Source organism: Oncorhynchus gorbuscha, linkage group LG17, assembly GCF_021184085.1.
Source record: "Oncorhynchus gorbuscha isolate QuinsamMale2020 ecotype Even-year linkage group LG17, OgorEven_v1.0, whole genome shotgun sequence".
In the NCBI taxonomy this organism is placed as follows: domain Eukaryota; kingdom Metazoa; phylum Chordata; class Actinopteri; order Salmoniformes; family Salmonidae; genus Oncorhynchus; species Oncorhynchus gorbuscha.
In genome coordinates, this window is record NC_060189.1 from 38,745,911 (window position 1) to 38,770,689 (window position 24,779).

Here is a 24,779-nt window from a genome sequence, read left to right on the forward strand (position 1 = left end):
TTGGAAACCATCTCACATCCTGCAAGATCTTCCCATCAGACCTGGGATTCCACCCAGAAATCTGTTGCCGTCGTACCCGCCTCTCTAACCTCAAACCCAGGTATTAAAGACACCATGAGAGAAGGCGTGTGTGCATGCATGCATGCGAGCTTGCGCTCACCTCGTTGCCAGTGGACATGACAGCCACCACGGGGAACTTTTGCACTTCCACCTCAGTGACTCCTACAGTGGCCAGCAGGCCAATCTCAGAGGGGCCCATGTGGGTTCCCTTGGACAGGACACACTCCCCACGCTTTATATCATGACCTATAGGCCTGGAGGGAGGGGAGACAGAGGGCTGGCACTCAGACATACTGGCTGTGTGGTATAGTACTAATACAGAACAGCATTAAGGAAAATTGGAATTTCAGTTTACTTCCTGAATTGACTGGATTTAAATGGAATTGACCCCACCTGTCCTGATTGGTATAACCCAAAACTTCTCACTCACCTGATGTCCTGTCCAGGTCTTGCCTGTACCAAGATCCGCACCTCCAGCTCTTCTGTGCCCTGCAACGACATACAGGTTTAGTGAAGAAAATACAGTACAGTATATTGTAACGAAGAGGATTGTGGCAGACGAGTAAGTGTATGTACAATATAGAAAAGCTGTCAGTTTGTGGAGAGGAGACAGGAGACAGATGAGAGAGTGTTGAGGGAAACAGGGAGTGAGTTGAGAAAGAGAGAGGAGAGAGACAGATCGTATGTTATTGTACAGTGTATTCCAGTAAAGCTCGTTGTGACAAATTGAGATTGGGACAGGAAGTTGACTCACGTCCTCAGACTCTCGGAGCAGTTCAGTGTCCTCCACCTGCACCACAGCATCCGCCCCACAGGGGATAGGAGCCCCCGTTGTCACCCTCATCACCTGACCCGGCATCACCGTGTGCGTGGGCTACAGGGACACACACAAGTTGGACATTATAATAAGGTGTTAAACATGCTTATGGCTAGAATTTTAAGTCATTATAGCTGCATAATTATGCATTATAACTGCCGGCATGGAGTAGTGTTAACATTACAATTGGGAAAAATCTAATCGACTGTACGCCATTTTTCTTTCACAAGACGCACTTGAGCAACGCTTGAACACGAGGCTCCATAGTGGAGGCCGTGTGACAATTGTAAGAAAGCCGAGCGGAGCGTTGAAGAGACAGGGTCTGTGTGTAGAGTAGAGCCCGATATAACTCTGTGTAGAGGTAGAGAGAGGACATGGTCTGTCTCTGTGGAGTCTTGTAATCACAGCTGAGCCAGTGACCTGTGGAACTCCACGCTGCAGGACAGCCCGTGGGAATACACGGACTCACACAGAGGTAGGAAAAGGCAAGAGAGCTCCTGTTATAGTATGTTCTCAAAGCAACACTCCAGAATATCAGGGCTCACAAACTGTAAAGGACCTCACCTGCTGTCCTGCCTGTGACTCTCCAATAATAAAGCGATCTCCAGGACCATCAGCCGCTGAGAGGAAGAGAGAGAGAGGGCGGGAGGGATGGGGAAAGTGATAGCAGGAGAACAGTGAGACATAAATAGCTGAAAAGGGTGCAATGGTCAAAAGACACAAAAACAAGCATTAAAGTCTAGCGTTAAATGGTTTGCAATCTCTCAAACTACTGCACTGTACACCCACTCATCTTGGGGTCTCACCTCGCACGGCGTAGCCATCTTTGACTGACGCAGGGAACGGAGGCAGGTTGTCTTTGGCGTAAACGTCCTGCGCCAAGACTCGACCCATCCCATCTACAACAGTAGAGCAAAGTGCAGTGGAGTGGAAATAGGAGAAAAGGTAGGATGGGAAAGAGAGAGAAGAGTAACAAGTTTGTCATTTCACACATCAATTGGAGGAGAGTACACAAGGTGTGATATGCATGCTGGCGGGCTAGGCTGTGTCCCTCTATGTTTTGGTTAATGCTTGTGTGTGTATGCAGTGCAGTGAGGATGGGCCAGAGAACACATATAACCATGCTGCCACACAACCTGTTGACAACAGCACAGAGACAGATGCTGGTAGGACAAGACGGAGTGTTGAGTAGGTGTTGTGAAGAAAAAAAAATCCAGACACACAGATAAGCCTACATCACATAAAACCCTTGCTAGATGTGTGTGTGCGCGAGCATGCGCGTGCGTGCGTGAGAGAGAGGGAAAGAGAAGGCTGGGGGAGCCAAGTGTTACACTGTGACGCTAGCTAACGCTGACGCAGCGGAGCTACGAATTACAGCCACACACGCGCACGCACACACTCTCCTCCGTGGAGAGAGCGGAGAGAAATACAGAGAGAGAAAAATAGCGAGAGAGAGAGAGAAAAATAGCGAGAGAGAGAGAGAGAAAAATAGCGAGAGAGAGAGAGAGAAATAGCGAGAGAGAGAGAGAAATAGCGAGAGAGAAATAGCGAGCGAGAGAGAAATAGCGAGCGAGAGAGAGAAATAGCGAGCGAGAGAGAGAAATAGCGAGCGAGAGAGAGAAATAGCGAGCGAGAGAAATAGCGAGCGAGCGAGAGAAATAGCGAGCGAGAGAAATAGCGAGCGAGAGAGAAATAGCGAGCGAGAGAGAGAGAAATAGCGAGCGAGAGAGAGAGAAATAGCGAGAGAGAGAGAGAGAAATAGCGAGAGAGAGAGAGAAACAGCGAGAGAGAGAGAAACAGCGAGAGAGAGAGAGAGAAACAGCGAGAGAGAGAGAGAAATAGCGAGAGAGAGAGAGAGAGAAATAGCGAGAGAGAGAGAGAGAGAGAGAGAGAAATAGCGAGCGAGAGAGAAAGAGAAATAGCGAGCGAGAGAGAAAGAGAAATAGCGAGCGAGAGAGAGAGAGAAATAGCGAGCGAGAGAGAGAGAGAAATAGCGAGCGAGAGAGAGAAATAGCGAGCGAGAGAGAGAAGTAGCGAGCGAGAGAGAGAGAGAAGTAGCGAGCGAGAGAGAGAAGTAGCGAGCGAGAGAGAGAGAGAAGTAGCGAGCGAGAGAGAGAGAGAAGTAGCGAGCGAGAGAGAGAGAGAAGTAGCGAGCGAGAGAGAGAGAGAAGTAGCGAGCGAGAGAGAGAGAGAAGTAGCGAGCGAGAGAGAGAGAGAAGTAGCGAGCGAGAGAGAGAGAGAAATAGCAAGAGAGAGAGAAATAGCGAGAGAGAGAGAAATAGCGAGAGAGAGAGAAATAGCGAGAGAGAGAGAGAGAAATAGCGAGAGAGAGAGAGAAATAGCGAGAGAGAGAGAGAAATAGCGAGAGAGAGAGAGAGAAATAGCGAGAGAGAGAGAGAGAGAGAGAAATAGCGAGCGAGAGAGAAAGAGAAATAGCGAGCGAGAGAGAAATAGCGAGCGAGAGAGAGAGAGAGAGAAATAGCGAGCGAGAGAGAAATAGCGAGCGAGAGAGAGAGAGAGAGAAATAGCGAGCGAGAGAGAGAGAGAGAAATAGCGAGCGAGAGAGAGAAATAGCGAGCGAGAGAGAGAAATAGCGAGCGAGAGAGAGAAGTAGCGAGCGAGAGAGAGAAGTAGCGAGCGAGAGAAGTAGCGAGCGAGAGAAGTAGCGAGCGAGAGAGAGAAATAGCAAGAGAGAGAGAGAAATAGCAAGAGAGAGAGAGAGAAATAGCGAGAGAGAGAGAAAAAGCGAGAGAGAGAGAGAAAAAACAAGAGAGAAAAAACAAGAGAAAAATAGCAAGAGAGAGAAAAATAGCAAGAGAGAGAGAGAAATAGCAAGAGAGAGAGAGAGAAATAGCAAGAGAGAGAGAGAGAAATAGCGAGAGAGAGAGAGAAATAGCGAGAGAGAAATAGCGAGAGAGAGAGAGAAAAAGCAAGAGAGAGAGATATAAATAGCGAGAGAGAGAAAAATAGCAAGAGAGAGAAAAATAGCAAGAGAGAGAGAAATAGCAAGAGAGAGAGAGAAATAGCAAGAGAGAGAGAGAAATAGCAAGAGAGAGAGAGAAATAGCAAGAGAGAGAGAGAGAAATAGCAAGAGAGAGAGAGAGAAATAGCAAGAGAGAGAGAGAGAAATAGCGAGAGAGAGAGAGAAATAGCGAGAGAGAGAGAGAAATAGCGAGAGAGAGAGAGAAAAAGCAAGAGAGAGAGATATAAATAGCAAGAGCGAGAGAGAAAAAGCAAGAGAGAGAGAGAAAGAAAAAGCAAGAGAGAGAGAAAGAAAAAGCAAGAGAGAGAAATAGCAAGAGAGAAATAGCAAGAGAGAGAAATAGCAAGAGAGAGAAATAGCAAGAGCGAAATAGCAAGAGAGAAATAGCAAGAGAGAAATAGCAAGAGAGAGAGAGAGAAATAGCAAGAGAGAGAGAGAGAAATAGCAAGAGAGAGAGAGAGAGAAATAGCAAGAGAGAGAAATAGCAAGAGAGAGAAATAGCGAGAAAGAGAGAGAAATAGCGAGAGAGAGAGAGAAATAGCGAGAGAGAGAAATAGCGAGAGGGAGAGAGAGAGAAAGAAATAGAGAGAGCAAAAGAGAGATGCGAGAAAGAGAGAGAGCAAAAGAGAGATGCGAGAAAGAGAGAGAGCGAAAGAGGGCTTCTCCTCTATTGAAGGATGATTAGAGGAGACTTACTGTTCTAAAATACCACATCTGATGAGCAGCTAAATATAGAACATGTCTTTTATACTGTGATCAAACAGATGGATACGGACGTATCTATGGAAACAGACGAATACACAGAGAACGGAGCGCCACGACACACTCGCCTCGCCTCCGTCAAGCTGGCTGACAAGACAACCAAAATGTAGCTGGTTAATAACAATCGCACAACTCCCCATGGAACGCAAGACAGAACTCAACTACACACACAGCAGAAAATACACACACACAACGACAGGTAGGCACAAGGGGCCCTCAAAAATAGAAACATACGCTCTCTATTAGAACAGAAAAACTGCAACCTGATGCATTACACACCACAACAGGAGCAACAAACAAAGACAGATACCATAAAATATTCCCACTACACTTTATTTCCTCATAACAGGACAGACAGACATTCCTGATGCCTGGTGTGTGTGTGTATATGTGTTTGTACACCTGTGATAGCTTTACTACCAAAACACCAACAGTGATTCTTACAACACCGGCACAGCCTCCACCTCCTGAATTTAGTTTAAATATCCAATCTCCATCACTCCGGGCCCATCAATCTCTTAGGTGTTCCTTTTATCATTATATTAACCAACAAGAGAAAACAGCACTTTGTAAAAGTACCCTTAGCCCTTACTTACTGCCATCGGAGAGAGTCAACAGGCCATTTCAAAGATTTATGAACCGTTTTTCCTGGCGCAGCCGTTACACCATTGCCCATATTTACTTTGGGTTGGTCTCAGAGAGCCTATGGCCCGTCGATGCACTAACTCACGGTGTGAGTGATGCTCAACTTTATCTCACACCGTCGGGCCTCTACACGTACTGTTTTCTTTCAGAGACAGGACAGTTGGGAGGAGAGACTGTTCAAAGGACAGTGGGTGAAGAGTGCCTTGGTCCTCCTTTCTTTTTGGACAGTGGGTGGGATTCAAACTGCTTAGACCCCCCTCAGGCGACCTACAACCACTGTTGATCGGTGAGGTGAACTTATCGCTCTCTCTCGAGCCCTTTTGTTCTGGGAGTTCAGGGACTTCTTGTGTCATCACCTTCCTGAATGTGTTCTTAGGTTACGTTAGTGACGGGGTCATGCACTGGCTTTGTGATTCCCCTGACGGTCTGTTCGTTAACGTCACAAAGAGTGTGTGTTCCTTCCTGTCCCACTGTCTGCAGTGTGCCTCCCTCTACGCCTTACTCGCTCGAGCCTGATTGGTTGGGTGCCTCCCCCGTCCCGTGGTGGACAACAAACTTGTGCCCAGCGGCTGTTGCATATGCAGATGATGGGAGATGGGAAATGACAACACAGAAAGCGCTCCCAGAATTGGGTCACTCACTTCTCTCATGGCCGACAGAAAGAAGAGAGAGGGAGTAAGAAAGAAAGAGAGAGAAAGGAGGAAAGATAGAGAAAGGAGAGAAACGGAAACGTCTCTAACATATACAAAATCTATTATTCAGGCTTGGAGCAGAGAACAAGTGAAATCAATGAAACAGGGTGCCCTGCAAAAAAAAACTTAATAAGCACAAAGAACATGGTTGTTCTGAGACGTTTTGTCTGAGCTGTGGGGTGTTTTGTTTCCCCAGTGTTCAACCCTGTGTGTCTATGTGCTGCCTGGGTGGGTAGTGGGCATCTCTCTTCTACCCACATAGATGCCAGTCACAACTGGCAGGGGGTGGATGAACTCTTGAGCCCTCACATTTGACCTTCGCTGTGCTGGCAGAGGGCGGTAGGTATGGCAGAGTAAAACTCGCCCACTCCTGCATTTACATATATATATATATATTTTTTTACATACATTACAAACTCCTCCCGAGTTATTCTAACACGGCGTGGGTACTGAACCCAACTGCTCAGGCCATCGTGGTGAAAGGTCCTCCATAAATGTACAATACTAATGTAATATGAGGAGGATAGTGGGTGGGTTTTGCAAGCAGCCAGATCATGCAATAGATTCAGAAGCAACCGCAACATCAGCACAAGTAGCAGCCTATGGTCCGGCCTAGCCCCTCTATTGCCCCCTAGTGGTCAGGAGATGAAATGACCCAGTGAAGAGAGAGGAGGGTGTTGTCGTCGTCCCGTCGCCCACAGACCCCCAACCGGAACCCTGTCTGCCATGGTCTGGGCAGTGGGCACTCTGGGAAGTGGGCAGGCAGTGGGGGTGGTGTCATTTCTTTTTTTTTCCATCTTCTTTTCAGTGGGGTGGTGAGGAGGGAGGCATGATGTCACCGATGACATCACTGACCTGTGTAATGCCAGGGCGCCAGGGAGGAGGCAACATTAGCATGATTGGGCCCCGAGCCACAGCTCTCCTCTCCTGCTTTGGCGCTCCTCCTGTGATGGCTGTGGCGGAGATAAAGTAAGGTGTTTTCTTCCCCCAGTCCGCCCCACTCTAGGGGCCAAATGTGCTTAAATGGGGTCTGCTCCACCATGGCCTTTATTTTAATTTTATTTTACCTTTATTTTACTAGGCAAGTCAGTTAAGAACAAATTCTTATTTTCAATTACAGCCTAGGAACAGTGGGTTAACTGCCTGTTCAGGGGCAGAACGACAGATTTTGTACCTTGTCAAGCTCGGGGATTTGAACTTGCAACCTTTCGGTTACTAGTCCAATGCTCTAACCACTAGGCTACCCTGTCGCCCCAGTGCCGGGGGCCACGCAGGTTAGGGGCCGTCGTTGTTGCTCACACACGTGCTACATTATCCCGACCATACCCAATATATAGCACTGCACATCCCTTCCCATAGACACACACAGAAGCCATAAATAGACCAATCAGCAACACACTGCAGGCAGCAAGGTGACTGAGGCCATGAGTCATTCAACATGCACCGGACACTGCTCTCAGTTAAGTGTTGGTAGAGAAAACAAGAAGATGGATGGAGACAGAAATAAAATACGGACCCGGTTTTCATTCTGGACTTGTGTATACTATGGACTCTTGTTATGTATGGAGAGCCATGGGTCAATTCTACCAGATGCTAGTTTCCCCAGCTCTATTCATGGTGTAAAATGTACTGTCAAGTGTGTCTTTGAAAACCTCAGGTTACTTGGTGTAAACGAGCAGCCTAAGCACCTAAAGTTGACCTATGTGAAGTCACAACCTGGACCATCAATGTACTTCCTTGGTATTTCATTAGGATCCCGTGAGCTGTTGCGAAAGCCGCAGCTACTCTTCCTGTGGTCCCACACAAAACATGAACCATGACAATAATACAGAACATTAATAGACATGAACAGCTCAAGGACAGAATGACATACCCTTGACCAAAGGTCTGGATGGTTAGGGAGGTGTATGCAACAGTCAAGAGGTATGTGCTGTTTATTGGCTTGCAAAACAGTCAATCAATCAACAATCAAGCCATTGAAAGATGAGAACAGGCAGGTAGGCGGGGACTCAGACAGACCGATAGACAGGGTGGAATGGAGAGCATCTGGGTCAGGTGGAACAGCTGTAGGAACAGAAACATCATGGTCTCAACACACATATGACACAGACAGACAGTAATACAGACAATAGGTAAAGGGAACTACAGACAGAAGGTCAGGGGTATAGAGAAGTTATGGCGTCAACAGCCATACAGTACATCTACAGACTTCTGTCCTTCTGGTCAGGGGTATAGAGAGGGTATGGCGTCAACAGCCATACAGAACATCTACAGACAGAAGGTCAGGGGTATAGAGAGGGTATGGCGTCAACAGCCATACAGAACATCTACAGACAGTAGTGAAGGGTATGGCCTCAACAGCCATACAGATCATCTACAGACAGTAGTGAAGACTGAGTGAGCAGTATGGCATCAACAGCCATACAGAACATCTACAGACAGAAGGTCAGTGGTATAGAGAGGGTATGGAGTCAACAGCCATACAGAACATCAGGGGTATAAAGAGGATACGGAGTCAACAGCCATACAGAACATCTACAGACAGAAGGTCAGGGGTATAGAGAGGTTATGGGGTCAACAGCCATACAGAACATCTACAGACAGTAGTGAAGACTGAGTGAGCAGTATGGCGTCAACAGCCATATAGAACATCTACAGACAGTAGTGAAGACTGAGTGAGCAGTATGGCGTCAACAGCCATGCAGAACATCTACAGACAGTAGTGAAGACTGAGTGAGCAGTATGGCGTCAACAGCCATACAGATCATCTACAGACAGTAGTGAAGACTGAGTAAGCAGTATGGCGTCAACAGCCATACAGAACATCTACAGACAGTAGTGAAGACTGAGTGAGCAGTATAGCGTCAACAGCCATACAGAACATCTACAGACAGTAGTGAAGACTGAGTGAGCAGTATGGCGTCAACAGCCATACAGAACATCTACAGACAGTAGTGAAGACTGAGTGAGCAGTATGGCGTCAACAGCCATACAGATCATCTACAGACAGAAGGTCAGGGGTATAGAGAGGTTATGGGGTCAACAGCCATACGGAACATCTACAGACAGAAGGTCAGGGGTATAGAGAGGGTATGGAGTCAACAGCCATACAGAACATCTGCAGACAGTAGTGAAGACTGAGTGAGCAGTATGGCGTCAACAGCCATACAGAACATCAGGGGTATAGAGAGGGTATGGAGTCAACAGCCATACAGAACATCTACAGACAGTAGTGAATACTGAGTGAGCAGTATGGCGTCAACAGCCATAAAGAACATCTACAGACAGAGGGTCAGGGGTATAGAGAGGGTATGGAGTCAACAGCCATACAGATCATCTATAGACAGAAGGTCAGGGGTATAGAGAGGGTACGGAGTCAACAGCCATACAGAACATCTACAGACAGAAGGTCAGGGGTATAGAGAGGTTATGGGGTCAACAGCCATACAGATCATCTACAGACAGTAGTGAAGACTGAGTGAGCAGTATGGCTGATGTTAGGGATCGAAAGAAAGGCATGTCCGGTGACACGGGCATGACTGAGCTTTCTGTACGTCGGTCTGTCTCTCCGTCGGCCTATCTCTCCGTCGGTCTGTCTCTATGGCCGTCCGTCCATTTGTGTTTTAGTCTGTCCGGACGTCAATTTTCCAACTTGTCTCTGTTGGTCTGTCCGTCTGTCCGTCCGTCCTGTCCCACGGTCAGTCAGTCAGTCCGTCCGTCCGTCCGACCCACCCACCTCTGTAGTTGATGATCTCAGTGCCGAGCACAGGGGTCATCTCCAGTACAGTGATGAAGGCCTTATCCATTGAGGTGAGGGGGAAGGGAGACATGCGGTGCCGGCGAGCCACCTTGGTGATGTCCACTGCACTGTGACCTGATGGACAGAGACGGGAGAATGGTGATAAAGAGTGTAATGGGGAGGATATTTGTCTTTCACCACCACACATACTATGACTGTTTTTTTTTTAACCAGGTAGGCAAGTTGAGAACAAGTTCTCATTTACAATTGCGACCTGGCCAAGATAAAGCAAAGCAGTTCGACAGATACAACGACACAGAGTTACACATGGAGTAAAACAAACATACAGTCAATAATACAGTATAAACAAGTCTATATACGATGTGAGCAAATGAGGTGAGAAGGGAGGTAAAGGCAAAAAAGGCCATGGTGGCAAAGTAAATACAATATAGCAAGTAAAACACTGGAATGGTAGTTTTGCAATGGAAGAATGTGCAAAGTAGAAATAAAACTAATGGGGTGCAAAGGAGCAAAATAAATAAATCAATTAAATACAGTTGGGAAAGAGGTAGTTGTTTGGGCTAAATTATAGGTGGGCTATGTACAGGTGCAGTAATCTGTGAGCTGCTCTGACAGTTGGTGCTTAAAGCTAGTGAGGGAGATAAGTGTTTCCAGTTTCAGAGATTTTTGTAGTTCGTTCCAGTCATTGGCAGCAGAGAACTGGAAGGAGAGGCGGCCAAAGAAAGAATTGGTTTTGGGGGTGACTATACCTGCTGGAGCGTGTGCTACAGGTGGGAGATGCTATGGTGACCAGCGAGCTGAGATAAGGGGGGACTTTACCTAGCAGGGTCTTGTAGATGACATGGAGCCAGTGGGTTTGGCGACGAGTATGAAGCGAGGGCCAGCCAATGAGAGCGTACAGGTCGCAATGGTGGGTAGTATATGGGGCTTTGGTGACAAAACGGATTGCACTGTGATAGACTGCATCCAATTTGTTGAGTAGGGTATTGGAGGCTATTTTGTAAATGACATCGCCAAAGTCGAGGATTGGTAGGATGGTCAGTTTTACAAGGGTATGTTTGGCAGCATGAGTGAAGGATGCTTTGTTGCGAAATAGGAAGCCAATTCTAGATTTAACTTTGGATTGGAGATGTTTGATATGGGTCTGGAAGGAGAGTTTACAGTCTAACCAGACACCTAAGTATTTGTAGTTGTCCACGTATTCTAAGTCAGAGCCGTCCAGAGTAGTGATGTTGGACAGGCGGGTAGGTGCAGCAAGCGATCGGTTGAAGAGCATGCATTTAGTTTTACTTGTATTTAAGAGCAATTGGAGGCCACGGAAGGAGAGTTGTGTGGCATTGAAGCTTGCCTGGAGGGTTGTTAACACAGTGTCCAAAGAAGGGCCGGAAGTATACAGAATGGTGTCGTCTGCGTAGAGGTGGATCAGAGACTCACCAGCAGCAAGAGCGACCTCATTGATGTATACAGAGAAGAGAGTCGGTCCAAGAATTTAACCCTGTGGCACCCCCATAGAGACTGCCAGAGGTCCGGACAGCAGACCCTCCGATTTGACACACTGAACTCTATCAGAGAAGTATCAGAGAAGGTTGGTGAACCAGGCGAGGCAATCATTTGAGAAACCAAGGCTGTCGAGTCTGCCGATGAGGATGTGGTGATTGACAGAGTCGAAAGCCTTGGCCAGATCAATGAATACGGCTGCACAGTAATGTTTCTTATCGATGACGGTTAAGATATCGTTTAGGACCTTGAGCGTGGCTGAGGTGCACCCATGACCAGCTCTGAAACCAGATTGCATAGCAGAGAAGGTATGGTGAGATTCGAAATGGTCTGTAATCTGTTTGTTGACTTGGCTTTCGAAGACCTTAGAAAGGCTTGGTAGGATAGATATAGGTCTGTAGCAGTTTGGGTCAAGAGTGTACCCCCCCTTTGAAGAGGGGGATGACCGCAGCTGCTTTCCAATCTTTGGGATCTCAGACGACACAAAAGAGAGGTTGAACAGGCTAGTAATAGGGGTGGCAACAATTTCGGCAGATAATTTTTTAGAAAAAAAAGGTCCAAATTGTCTAGCCCGGCTGATTTGTAGGGGTCCAGATTTTGCAGCTCTTTCAGAACATCAGCTGATCGGATTTGGGAGAAGGAGAAATGGGGAAGGCTTGGGCGAGTTGCTGTTGGGGGTGCAGTGCTGTTGACCGGGGTAGGAGTAGCCAGGTGGAAAGCATGGCCAGCCGTAGAAAAATGCTTATTGAAATTCTCAATTATGGTGGAATTATCAGTGGTGACAGTGTTTCCTATCTTCAGTGCAGTGGGCAGCTGGGAGGAGGTGTTCTTATTCTCCATGGACTTTACAGTGTCCCAGAACTTTTTTGAGTTAGTGTTGCGGGAAGCAAATTTCTGCTTGAAAAAGCCAGCCTTGGCTTTTCAACTGCCTGTGTATAATGGTTTCTAGCTTCCCTGAACAGCTGCATATCACGGGGGCTGTTCGATGCTAATGCAGAACGCCATAGGATGTTTTTGTGTTGGTTAAGGGCAGTCAGGTCTGGGGAGAACCAAGGGCTATATCTGTTCCTGGTTCTAAATTTCTTGAATGGGGCATGTTTATTTAAGATGGTTAGGAAGGCATTTAAAAAAAATATCCAGGCATCCTCTACTGACGGGATGAGATCAATATCCTTCCAGGATACCCCGGCCAGGTCGATTAGAAAGGCCTGCTCGCTGAAGTGTTTCAGGGAACATTTGACAGTGATGAGTGGAGGTCGTTTGACCGCTGCCCCATTACAGATGCAGGCAATGAGGCAGTGATCGCTGAGATCTTGGTTGAAGACAGCAGAGGTGTATTTAGAGGGCAAGTTGGTAAGGATGATATCTATGAGGGTGCCCGTGTTTAACGCTTTGAGGACGTACCTGGTAGGTTCATTGATCATTTGTGTGAGATTGAGGGCATCAAGCTTAGATTGTAGGATGGCTGGGGTGTTAACCTCTTGAACCTATGGGGGCGATGTGTCATTATTGGATAAAAATGACGTGCCCGTTTTAAGCTCAATATTTTGTCACGAAAAGATGCTCGACTATGCATGGAATTGACAGCTTTGGAAAGACAAAACTCTGACGTCTCCAAAACTGCAAAGATATTATCTGTGCGTGCCCCAGAACTAATGCAACAGGCGAAACCAAGATGAAGTTTCATTCAGGAAATGCCCCGGATTCTGAAGGCACTGTGTTCCAATGTCTCCTTATATGGCTGTGAATGCGCCAGGAATGAGCCTGCGCTCTCCGTCTATTCCCCGAGGTGTCTGCAGCATTGTGACGTGTTTGTAGGCATATCATTGGAAGATTGACCATAAGAGACTACATTTACCTGGTGTCCCGCCCGGTGTCATGTGTCCATGCGCATTCCATTTCTTCAGAATTGAAAGTAAACTGCCACATTGGATTTTATCGTCGATAGATATGTGAATAACACCTTGAGGATTGATTCTAAACATCGGTTTGCCATGTTTCTGTCGATATTATGGAATTAATTTGGAAAAAAGTTTGCGTTTTAATTACTTTTTTTTTCCTTAACCAAACGTGATGAACAAAACGGAGCGATTAGTCGACACAAATAATATTTTTTGTAAAAAACGGAACATTTGCTATCTAAAAGAGTCTCCTCATTGAAAACATCTGAAGTTCTTCAAAGGTAAATTCTTTTATTTGAATGCTTTTATGGTTTTTGTGGAAAATGTTGCATGCTGAATGCTAACGCTAAATGGTACGTTAGCCATCAATACTGTTACACAAATGCTTGTTTTGCAATGGTTGAGAAGCATATTTTGAAAATCTGAGATGACAGTGTTGTTAACAAAAGGCTAAGCTTGAGAGCAAATAGATTAATTTCATTTCATTTGAGATTTTCATGAATAGTTAACGTTGCGTTATGGTAATGAGCTTGAGGCTGTAGTCACGATACCGGATCCGGGATGGCTCGACGCAAGAAGTTAAGCATGTTCCAGTTTAGGTCGCCTAGCAGCACGAGCTCTGAAGATAGATGGGGGGGCAATCAGTTCACATATGGTGTCCAGAGCACAGCTGGGGGCAGAGGGTGGTCTATAGCAGGCGGCAACAGTGAGAGACTTGTTTTTAGAGAGGTGGATTTTTAAAAGTAGAAGTTCAAATTGTTTGGGTACAGACCTGGATAGTAGGACAGGACTCTGCAGGCTATCTTTGCAGTAGATTGCAACACCGCCCCCTTTGGCAGTTCTATCTTGTCTGAAAATGTTGTAGTTTGGAATTAAAATTTCAGAATTTTTGGTGGTCTTCCTAAGCCAGGATTCAGACACAGCTCGAACATCCGGGTTGGCAGAGTGTGCTAAAGCAGTGAATAGAACAAACTTAGGGACGAAGCTTCTAATGTTATAATGTTAACATGCATGAAACCAAGGCTATTACGGTTACAGAAGTCGTCAAAAAAGAGCGCCTGGGGAATAGGAGTGGAGCTAGGCACTGCAGGGCCTGGATTCACCTCTACATCGCCAGAGGAACATAGGAGGAGTAGAATAAGGGTGCGGCTAAAAGCAATAAGAGTTGGTCGTCTAGAATGTCTGGAACAGAGAGTAAAAGGAGGTTTCTGGGGGCAATAAAATAGCATCAAGGTATAATGTACAGACAAAGGTATGGTAGGATGTGAATACAGTGGAGGTAAACCTAGGTATTGAGTGATGAAGAGAGAGATATTGTCTCTAGAAACATTATTGAAACCAGCAGCTGTCATTGCATGTGTGGGTGGTGGAACTAATAGGTTGGATAAGGTATAGTGAGCAGGACTAGAGGCTCTACAGCGAAATAAGCCAATAAACACTAACCAGAACAGCAATGGACAAGGCATATTGACATTAAGGAGAGGCATGCTGAGTCGAGTGATCAAAAGGGACCGGTGAGTGGAGAGGTTGGTTGGGGGTCACGGCGATTTAGACAGCTAGCCAGGCTATCGGTAGCAAGCTAGCATAGGATGGAGGTCTGTTATTAGCCACCTCTTGCGTTCCGTCAGTAGATTAGTGGGGTTCCGTGTGGTGGAGGGGATTAATCCAAATCACACAACAACAAAAATAAAAACAATAGATAGTTATAGAGGCCCAAGAAGAAAACATAATAATAATAAAAAATAAATAAATAAATTGTCCGATTGTCTATTCAGATAGCAGCCGATAAGACAGCTAACGGTTAGCAGGCCGCAGATGGGCGTTCAGGTAACGTCGCGACGGAGGAGCCAGCCGGATAACTCCTTCGGGTAGATAACGCCGGCAGTCCAGTTGTGAAGGCCCGGTGGGGCTCCGCGTAGGCAGTAAAACGGGTCCGGATAGGTGACTGCAGCCCAGGAGTGATTGACGGAGCTGGCTAGCTCCGGAATAATTGATGTTTGCTCCGGAATCGACGAAAGCCGATAGTCACACGGATAGCAGCTGGCTAGCTGTGAGATCCAGGTATGAATGTCCAGAGAGCGGTTGAAATCCAGGGACATGGAGAAAAATCGGTCCGGTATGTTCCGTTCTGAGCCGCGCTGCGCTGCGCCATACAAAACTGGCGATAGATTTTCTAGCTAAAGGATAGCTGATGACCACAAACCGTGGTTAGCTGAATACTAACGATTTGCCAGTAAAGAAGCTAACTAGCTTCTGAACTAGATTCTGATTAGCTTCTGGGCTAGCTCCTGGCTAGCTCCTGGCTAGCTCCTGGCTAGCTCCTGGCTAGCTCCTGGCTAGCTTCTTGGAGGATTACAGATTTGAGGTAAATAATACTTTTTTATAAATATAAATTGGTGAGGCGGGTTGCAGGAGAGTGTTTTGAAGATGAGTTGATGGAAAATTTAAAAAAATGTATGTGAAAAAAGTTGTAAATATATATATATGGGACACGACGAGGACAAAAGACGTCTGAACTGCTATGCCATCTTGGAATCGTAACACTGATGTGATGTAGTTCTAAGTAAAACTACTCTTCAATAAAGCAGCTATCACCAAAGTCAGTGCTAGTAAGAAAAGCCAAGAGCTATAAGGGTAAGACTCTAATCTTTCACTCAACTTTTGTGAGGATGACTAGTTTTCCCCCTGAGTATAATTAGGGACCCCCCCCCAACACTAGTGCTGAGCTGACATATGTCGGTTCAGTTATTTGAATTCCATTTCGTGTTTCCCATGTTGCACACATTGTGCTGCAGTTTCTCTAGAAACAAATCAGATAATGCCCGAACTGTGCAATGTAATAGGGAGTTGCAGTTTCCAATAGGCCAAAGTTCTACATAACTATCACGTTTTCCGAGCTAAACTATCTACAATGACCATAATCCATTGAGCAGGTTACTTGAAGTAATGCGATGTGAATAACTGATGGTTAAGAAGTGGTCAGTTACTACCACCATGGGACTTGTTTTATTCAGTGCTATTAAAGCACTCAATCAACATAAAGCATAGTGCATTTAATGTATTTAAAAAAAAAATCAAAACTGAAATTGAGAGAGAAAAATAAGGCACTAACACACACACACACACACACACACACACACACACACACACACACACACACACACACACACACACACACACACACACACACACACACACACACACACACACACACACACACACACACACACACACACACACACACACACACACACACACAATTCTCGATCAAATAACTTACTAGCTCTCAGGATGTTCTCTTTGCTGCCACACCGCGACTGAACCTACAGAAAGCGAGAGAGAGAGAAAGAGAAGGAAGATAGAGGAGGGGGGAAAAATGGAAGAAGAACAGCGAGAAAGAAATGGTTGAGGTGAGATCAATGGGAATAGAGGCCTCTGTCCAAAAAGAATAAAAACATTCCACACTGGCCCAAATATACTGGAATGGCCATATACATTCTACACATCCCTCAACTTCTAAACGCAGAACATAGGGACAATCACAATCAAGTCAATCCTCAGAACATGAATGGCAATAAACAAAAATCGATAAGATGAGGCTCCCTTAGGCCAAGGATAGAGGATCTGTCTCACTGAGCAGAACATGTGTATGGGGAAAGTGGGAATGGATAAGGGCCACTGCTTCATTGAGGTTTAGGTTTGGTTTAGAGTTGGTTTGGGAAAGAGGTGGGATTCGCTTCACCTCACAGTAGTATAGCGGTCTTTTACAGGTGTTTATATCCATCTATATATATATATAATTAGGGCCGATTTAAAGTTTTCATAACTTTTTGGGCGCCGGGTTTTTCCCCCCCACCTTTATTTAATATTTATTTAACTAGGAAAGTCAGTTAAGAACACATTCTTATCAATGACGGTGGGTTAACTGCCTCGTTCAGGGGCAGAAAGACATTGTCAGCTCGGGGGATCCAATCTTGCAATCCAATCTTGCAAACTTACAGTTAACTAGTCTAACGCAATAACGACCTGCCTCTCTTTCGGTGCACTCCACAAGGAGACTGCCTGTTACGCGAATGCAGTAAGCCAAGGTAAGTTGCTAGCTAGCATTAAACTTATCTTATAAAAAACTATCAATCATAATCACTAGTTAACTACACATGGTTGATGATATTACTAGATATTATCTAGCGTGTCCTGCGTTACATATAATCTGACTGAGCATACAAGCATACAAGTATCTAAGTATCTGACTGAGCAGAGGTAGGCAGAGGTAGGCAGAAGCAGGCACGTAAACATTCATTCAAACAGCACTTTTGTGCAGTTTGCCAGCAGCTCTTTGTTGTGCGTCAAGCATTGCGCTGTTTATGACTTCAAGCCTATCAACTCCCGAGATGAGGCTGGTGTAACTGAAGTGAAATGGCTGGCTAGTTAGCGCGCGCTAATAGCGTTTCAAACTTCACTCGCTCTGAGCCTTGGGGAGGTTGTTTCCCTTGCTCTGCATGGGTAACGCTGCTTCGATGTGGTGGCTGTTGTCGTTGTGTTGCTGGTTCGAGCCCAGGGAGGAACGAGGAGCGGGACGGAAGCTATACTGTTACACTGGCAATACTAAAGTGCCTATAAGAACATCCAATAGTCAAGGGTTAATGAAATACAAATGGTATAAAGGGAAATAGTCCTATAATAACGACAACCTAACACTTCTTACCTGGGAATATTGAAGACTCATGTTAAAAGGAACCACCAGCTTTCATATGTTCTCATGTTCTGAGCAAGGAACTGCACATATTGCACTTTTACGTTCTTGTCCAACACTTTGTTTTTGCATTATTTAAACCAAATTGAACATTTTTCCTTATCTACTTGAGGCTAAATTGATTTTATTGATGTATTCTATTAAGTTAAAATAAGTGTTAATTCAGTATTGTTGTAATTGTCATTATTACAAATACATATTTTGTTAAATTTTTCAATTTGTATTTTTTATTTTATTTTATTTAAAATCGGCCAATTAATCGGTATCAGCTTTTTTGGTCCTCCAATAATCGTTATTTTTATATATCTATATCTATATAGATATATATCTATAAAAATACTGTCTGCAGTACGTATATAGCCCCTACCTGGAACCTCTGAGACCCAATGCCCCTGGCCTAAAAGGAGAGTGACACATGAGCAAGCTAAGGTCTGGTGGAACAGACAGAGACCCTCTCTACCACAGTACACACAGTACGACCAAGATTAAAATCAACCAACCAACCACAACTCAAAAAAAGACCAGCACTACTGATGGCACACCGATGCAGTCAAAAACACTGACGGGGAGAGCAGAGAGAGCGAGAGAGAGTAGGAAGGGATGAGAGTGAGGAGGCACAGCATGGTCCTACAGCCCACACGAACGAAAGCGAGAGAGCAGAAATAAGTGGCAAGAACAGAGGATGAGCAGAGAGAAAAGGACTAGTGAACGGAACTGATAATCCATAGATTCCACCACCACACGATACAGCTACTCAAAAAAGGAGAGAATGTATGTTAGAATAATAAATAGATTGCTACTGAGGAAAGAGTGAGTGATAGAAAGGAGAGAAACAGAGAACAACAGGGGGGGGTAGTTACTCGCGAGTCGTAGGTTCTGCTATGGCCTCTGTGGTCCTCGTTGAGCCCCTCCAACCTAGAGTGGAGCTACAGTACAGTAGCATATGGACAGGACATGACAGAGACAATAGTTTTACAACAGACAGAGCAGAGGAACGCTAGGAAACAGTAGCTACAAATCATCAGCAGTGTAAGGTTAGGTAACCCGCCAGGGTTGAATGAAACAACAGACAGTCGGAATAAACTGATCTGTAACCCAACTAGAGGTTGTCAAGTTCTGGAGTTGAGACGTGAACAGCTGTACCTGAAGGTAAAAGTGAGGGAGGGGATGAAGTGATAAAAAGAATGAGAGAACACAGAACGATGTGTGCTCAGGGCGAGGAAGGATGACTGAGCAGGTGCAACACAGCGTTACTGAAAGTAACACGTCTCAACACAGATGCACAGTAAGACACTGAGCCTTACTGACCCGGGTACTGGTGGGGGCGGTGGTGGTGGAGGGTAGATTTAGTAGAACCACCTGTTAAAACAGGTCTGTACAGTACACCCATCTTAGTGCCATAAGTGGAAGGGAAATAATGGCCACGCAGGCAACAAAACAAAGGCTAGCGGTGAGATGAGGTGAAGGTCGGGGAAATGGGATACGGAGGATTCTGTCAACATTGGCCCGGTGTAACACTATGGATCAACCCGCCGAGGGGTGGAGATCAACAAGTTAGACTACATAAATAATATATAAGGCAGGAGCTCAGCTCCCCTTAAGCGCTCAACCTAAACAACAACAACAACAACACTGCATTAGACAAAACAGCGACTACGCAGAAGGATGAGAAATCATCACAATAGCTAGGACACAACAAGACTGGAGGGAAAATATCTGAAAGGAGACAGTCTCTAGGGAGATGCTAGACACACACACACACACACACACACACACACACACACACACACACACACACACACACACACACACACACACACACACACACACACACACACACACACACACACACACACACACACACACACACACACACACACACACACACACACACACACTCCACTGAGCAGATACGTAGGCAGGCAGCTGCCTTATGTTCAGGCAGGCTCGTCTGCCTTTACCATGACAACGGTCTCACAGGAACATGCCAAGTGGAGGGAACACAGTCACTCGCATCACTGTGTGGTCGCTGATGCTATCCATCTGCCAGCACTGGGTCTCTCCCTCCCTTTCACCTCTCTCTTCTCTTCCATCTTTCTTCCGCTGCTCATTATGCCCGCACCAGACGTCATGGATGAAACAGCGAGGCGAACAGAGAAGGGAAGGATCGGGTGAATCATTGAATGAAAAATGACAGAGTGAAGAAATGGATGAACGGGAAGGAAATATGATTGTTTTTTGCCAGAAAAAAACTCCAAAAGACACTGAGAGACGGACACAGGGACAACACACACACACACACACACACACACACACACACACACACACACACACACACACACACACACACACACACACACACACACACACACACACACACACACACACACACACACACACACACACACACACACACACACGTTCACAGTATGTCATCAAGATGAGATGTGAAGCAGAAACAGATGAGTTAACATGTTGATGAATGCCAATGAGGACTGATTACTGGGGACTAAAAGAAAGGCATGAGAGCGCAATTGAAAAACCCCTTACCAGGTGATTACCCAATCAGATGGATCAATCATAGCCTGTGGGCCAGGATGGCAATACTGCTGAATGCCCTCTAGTGATAAAGGGAGCCTGTCACAGACCTGAGACGACAGGAGGCCTTTCTGATGGCCCTGAGAGTGGCGTGTGTGTGTGTGCGTGTGTGCGTGTAACCATTTACCTGGTCCAAGGTAGAGTACCTAGACTGGAGCGTGGTGACCTCATCCAGGTGAGCCCTGAACTCTCTCCGTGCGGCCTGGAGAAAGCCACAGGACAGTCACTCACTTGGACCACACACATTCCACGGACAACCATGCCAAACACACACACCTCCAATTCCCACCCGTCAAACCCACTACAAAGCAAGCACACCTGCTGAGACTGAGATGAGATGAGAGATAGAAAGAGACTACACAGGTAATGACTGACTGCAATGACTAACAATCATGTAAACAAAGAAAGACAAATCAAACATGAAAAGAGTTTTTAAAAACAGCCCTGAACCGTATGAATATGAACCTACCATTTATACGTTAACTATCATCGACTCAGTCTGAAAACATTGCGGTGTCTTAATGATCACAAAGCAAAAAAAACACAGTTGCTCATCCCATGGTTCTATAGGAAGTGTGATGATTAGGACACAAGGGTATTTTTAAAATGATCCATCTAAGAGTGGATTCGATTTGAAGCCTAAGGAACAAAAGAATGAGGCTGCCTCGCAAATGGCACCCTGTTCCCTTTATAGTGCACTACTTCTGACCTGAGCCCTATGGGCAATGGTGAAAAGTAATGCACTATAAAGAAAATAGAGTCGCCATTTGGGAGGCAGACAGAGCGGATTTATAATGAAGAGAAGCGAGAGTTCAGAGATTGACTCTGTCTCCCCTACAGCTACACTGTGTGTGTGTGCATGACTGTGTGTGTGTGTGTTGCAGCCCAGTGTGTGTGTGCATGACTGTGTGTGTGTGTGTTGCAGCCCAGTATGTGTGTGCATGACTGTGCGTGTGTGTGTGTGCATGTGTGCGTGTGCATGTGTGTGTGTGCATGTGTGTGTGTGCATGTGTGCGTGTGCGTGTGTGCGTGTGCGTGTGTGTGTGTGTGTGTGTGTGTGTGTGAGACAGATACTCCAGGTCAGCATAGGAGGTCATCAGTTTGCACGATATTGGAGGGGCTTTGGAACAAGGGAAAGATAAAACAAAAATCTATAGTAAAATGATGAATAATGACGTTCTACAATAATTTTTAAAAGGGTTGAAAAATAAAACATGAGTTAAACAAGAACACTTAGCCGGTAAACTTAAAAACTCAAGAAATAGCCTACAACAAAAGAATACTTTTAAAACCTTATATAGTGTCTCCAGATGTATATACTCTTGGGTCATCAGTGAGATGCATGCCTGTTTGAGAGGTTGGGGGGATTACAGTAAGGGGAGAGGAGGGGTGAGGCAGGTGGAAGGACATAGGGATGGGACAACAGGAGGAGGAAAGGATGGTGGAAGGGTCTCGAAACAGGCAGGAAAGAGGGTATCCGACAGAGGATGGGAGATAGAAATGAGGGTGGGGTGGTGGATGGGGCAGTTGCCATGGCGACGCAGGAAGATTGACACATGCTGAGGTACCTCAGAGACACTATAAGTGGATGAGCAGGAGGGGAGCCGGGCCTAGGGACGGTACCGTGGAAGAGAGCGATAGGGTGAGAGGGAGAGAAGAGGTGAGAGGGATAGGGGAAGAGGGGAAAGGAGGGAGGGAGAAGAGAACAGGTTTAGCACACAACAGCCAGTGGCAGCCACAGGCAGGGCGAGGCAGGAGAGGGAGGACAGACAAAACAGCGTCCCTACTGGGGTGGTGGACAACAGTTGCATCTCACACTGGCCCATCTCACACTGGCCCAACTTCAAACGTTGACAGACAAACAGGAGTGTTGTCCTATGGTTACTCACCCCTACGCTACTGTACATACAAGACAGAGACCTATCCTCACAGTGTTAAGTTCGATATTCAATCCAAAGACGCCTGGAATGATACTACAATAAACCATCACAGTGCTGCAACAGAAAGAAAAACCCAGCTCAGCAACAAAGATATATGCTATTGCTTTTATTACATGTGAAAACTACAACGAGAGTTGTGTCACACTGGCTGCTAAAGGAACAACTGCAGAACAGCATTGGCTTCGTAATGGAGGATGAGACTAGTGCTAAGACAGTATAGTGGACGGGATGTGGTTTCACACACAAAAAAAAAGGTTAAATAAGGGGAGCATATATTGGTCCTGTTTCAGTGCATGTAGAAGTGGGTAAACTGTACGAGTATGAGGTGTGAAATCTGTTTTGGGGGAGGGGCATATCCCAACTCCCCAAGACACCATCACAGAGTGGGGTCACGGCCAGGGATCAAACATTATTGATGGCCACCCTGGAGCAATTAGGGTGCCTTCCTCAAGGGCAGACAGACCGATTTTTCCCCTTGTGGCCTCTGGGAATTCAAACAACCAACCTTTCGGGTTAATGGCCCGACTAGGCTATCTACCTAACCACCTCACACACAGGGAATGACACTTTTAAAAAGGGAAGTTGGTATCACACACACACGTCGCTTGGGTTAGGCTTTAGTTTTGCCAGTTTGTTCACGTATGAGTCAGGTGGCTACATGCACCTTTTCACCTCGTGTTACTAATCTGTCGGACCCGGTGACGTGCGTGCACATCTCTATATCAACCATAGGGTCCCTGTGGTTCTCCTTGAGCTGACCTCAGACTCCTGCTCCAATCATCAATCAACGTCTAAAGGGTGTGTGTGTGTGTGTGTGTGTATTACAGGGGGCGGGGGGGTGCAAGGACAAACCAATGGACATTTATTACAGAGACAAGTGGGAGTATCATGGGACTGCTGCTCAATACTGATGGTTCAGAGTTTCAAAACACACACACCAATGAGACTGAATAAACATATAAAAGCCGCATGTAAAGATCACAGAAATGTACCATACGCACAAAAATATTATTTCTCTAAAATGTTGTGCACAAATGTGTTTACATCCCTGTTCGTGAGCATTTCTCCTTTGCCAAGATAATCCATCCATCTGATAGGTGTGGCATATCAAGCCTCTGATTAAACAGCATGATCATTACACAGGTGCACCTTGTGCCGGGGATAGCAAAAGGCTACTCTAAAATGTGCAGTTTTGTCACATAGCACAATGCCACAGATGAGGGAGCTTGCAATTGGCATGATGACTGCAGGAATGTCCATCAGAGCTGTTGCCAGATAATTTAATGTTAATGTCTCTACCATAAGCCGCCTCCAGTACGTCCAACCAGCCTCACAACCGCAGACCACGTGTAACCACGCCAGCCCAGAACCGCTACATTTACATTTACATTTAAATAATTTAGCAGACGCTCTTATCCAGAGCGACTTACATCCGGGTTCTTCACCTGCAGGATGTGTGGGCGAGCGGTTTGTTGATGTCAACGTTGTGAACAGAGTGCATCATGGTGGCGGTGGGGTTATGATATGGGCAAGCATAAGGTACAGGCAACGAACACAATTGCAATTTGAATGCACAGAGATTCCGTAACGAGATCCTGATGCCCATTGTCGTGCCATTTATCCGCCGCCATCTCCTCATGTTTCAGCATGATAATGCACAGCCCCATGTCGCAAGGATCTGTACACAATTCCTGGAAGCTGAAAATGTCCCAGTTCGTCCATGGGGTGCATACTCACCGGACATTGAGCATGTTTGGGATGCTCTGGACCGCCATGTACGACAGCATTCCAGTTTCCGCCAATATCCAGCAACTTCACACGGCCATTGAAGAGGAGTGGGACAACATTCCACAAGCAACAGCCTGATCAACTCTATGTGAAGGATATGTGTCGTGCTGCATGAGGCAAATACTGACAGGTTTTCTGATCCCCGCACTTACCCGTTTAAGGTATCTGTGGCCTACAGATGCTAGCTGTATTCCCAGTCATGTGACATCCATAGATTAGGGCCTCATCAATTGATATAAATTGACTGACTTCCTGAAAACTCCGTAAAGTCTGAAATTATTGCATGTTGCATTTATATTTTTGTTCAGTATCATTAGTAACATGACTGTTGTGTGAAATGACGACATGGTTCTGTCAACACGAGGGGAAAAATATTTTCTCCCAGTTAGCCTTATTTACCTGCAGTGCTGAAACTCACGTCTGGACAGTCGCCAGGTGTGTGTATATCCTTAAGTTTAGCAGTGTGATCCCTGTATAGAACCAAGGTGATTATAGCTTTCTCTCTCGAGCCCATCCAGGGCTGACGATGTTGTTCGACATAGCCAAGTGTGTAGTAGCGGAAAGCATAGCCAACCTATCTGTG

The 24,779-nt window shown here is 45.9% G+C and overlaps 1 protein-coding gene across 16 annotated transcripts in view; it reads right to left on the minus strand.

Annotated features, from left to right (window-relative positions):
* LOC124002054 (gephyrin-like) overlaps window positions 1-24,779 on the minus strand; it is a 135,075-nt gene that overhangs the window by 6,746 nt on the left and 103,550 nt on the right. For 5 of the 16 annotated variants that reach the window (XM_046309285.1, XM_046309275.1, XM_046309283.1 and 2 more), the window contains 11 exons: window positions 22,037-22,078; window positions 20,596-20,670; window positions 18,731-18,796; window positions 16,398-16,440; window positions 9,696-9,833; window positions 7,979-8,023; window positions 1,684-1,776; window positions 1,442-1,497; window positions 815-934; window positions 491-549; window positions 161-314 (listed from right to left, as the gene is read on the minus strand). In XM_046309285.1, the coding sequence (XP_046165241.1) occupies window positions 161-314; window positions 491-549; window positions 815-934; window positions 1,442-1,497; window positions 1,684-1,776; window positions 7,979-8,023; window positions 9,696-9,833; window positions 16,398-16,440; window positions 18,731-18,796; window positions 20,596-20,670; window positions 22,037-22,078 (891 nt within the window). The remainder of the gene's footprint in view (window positions 1-160; window positions 315-490; window positions 550-814; window positions 935-1,441; window positions 1,498-1,683; window positions 1,777-7,978; window positions 8,024-9,695; window positions 9,834-16,397; window positions 16,441-18,730; window positions 18,797-20,595; window positions 20,671-22,036; window positions 22,079-24,779) is intronic. The other 11 variants (XM_046309288.1, XM_046309284.1, XM_046309278.1 and 8 more) reach the window with 7 other exon arrangements.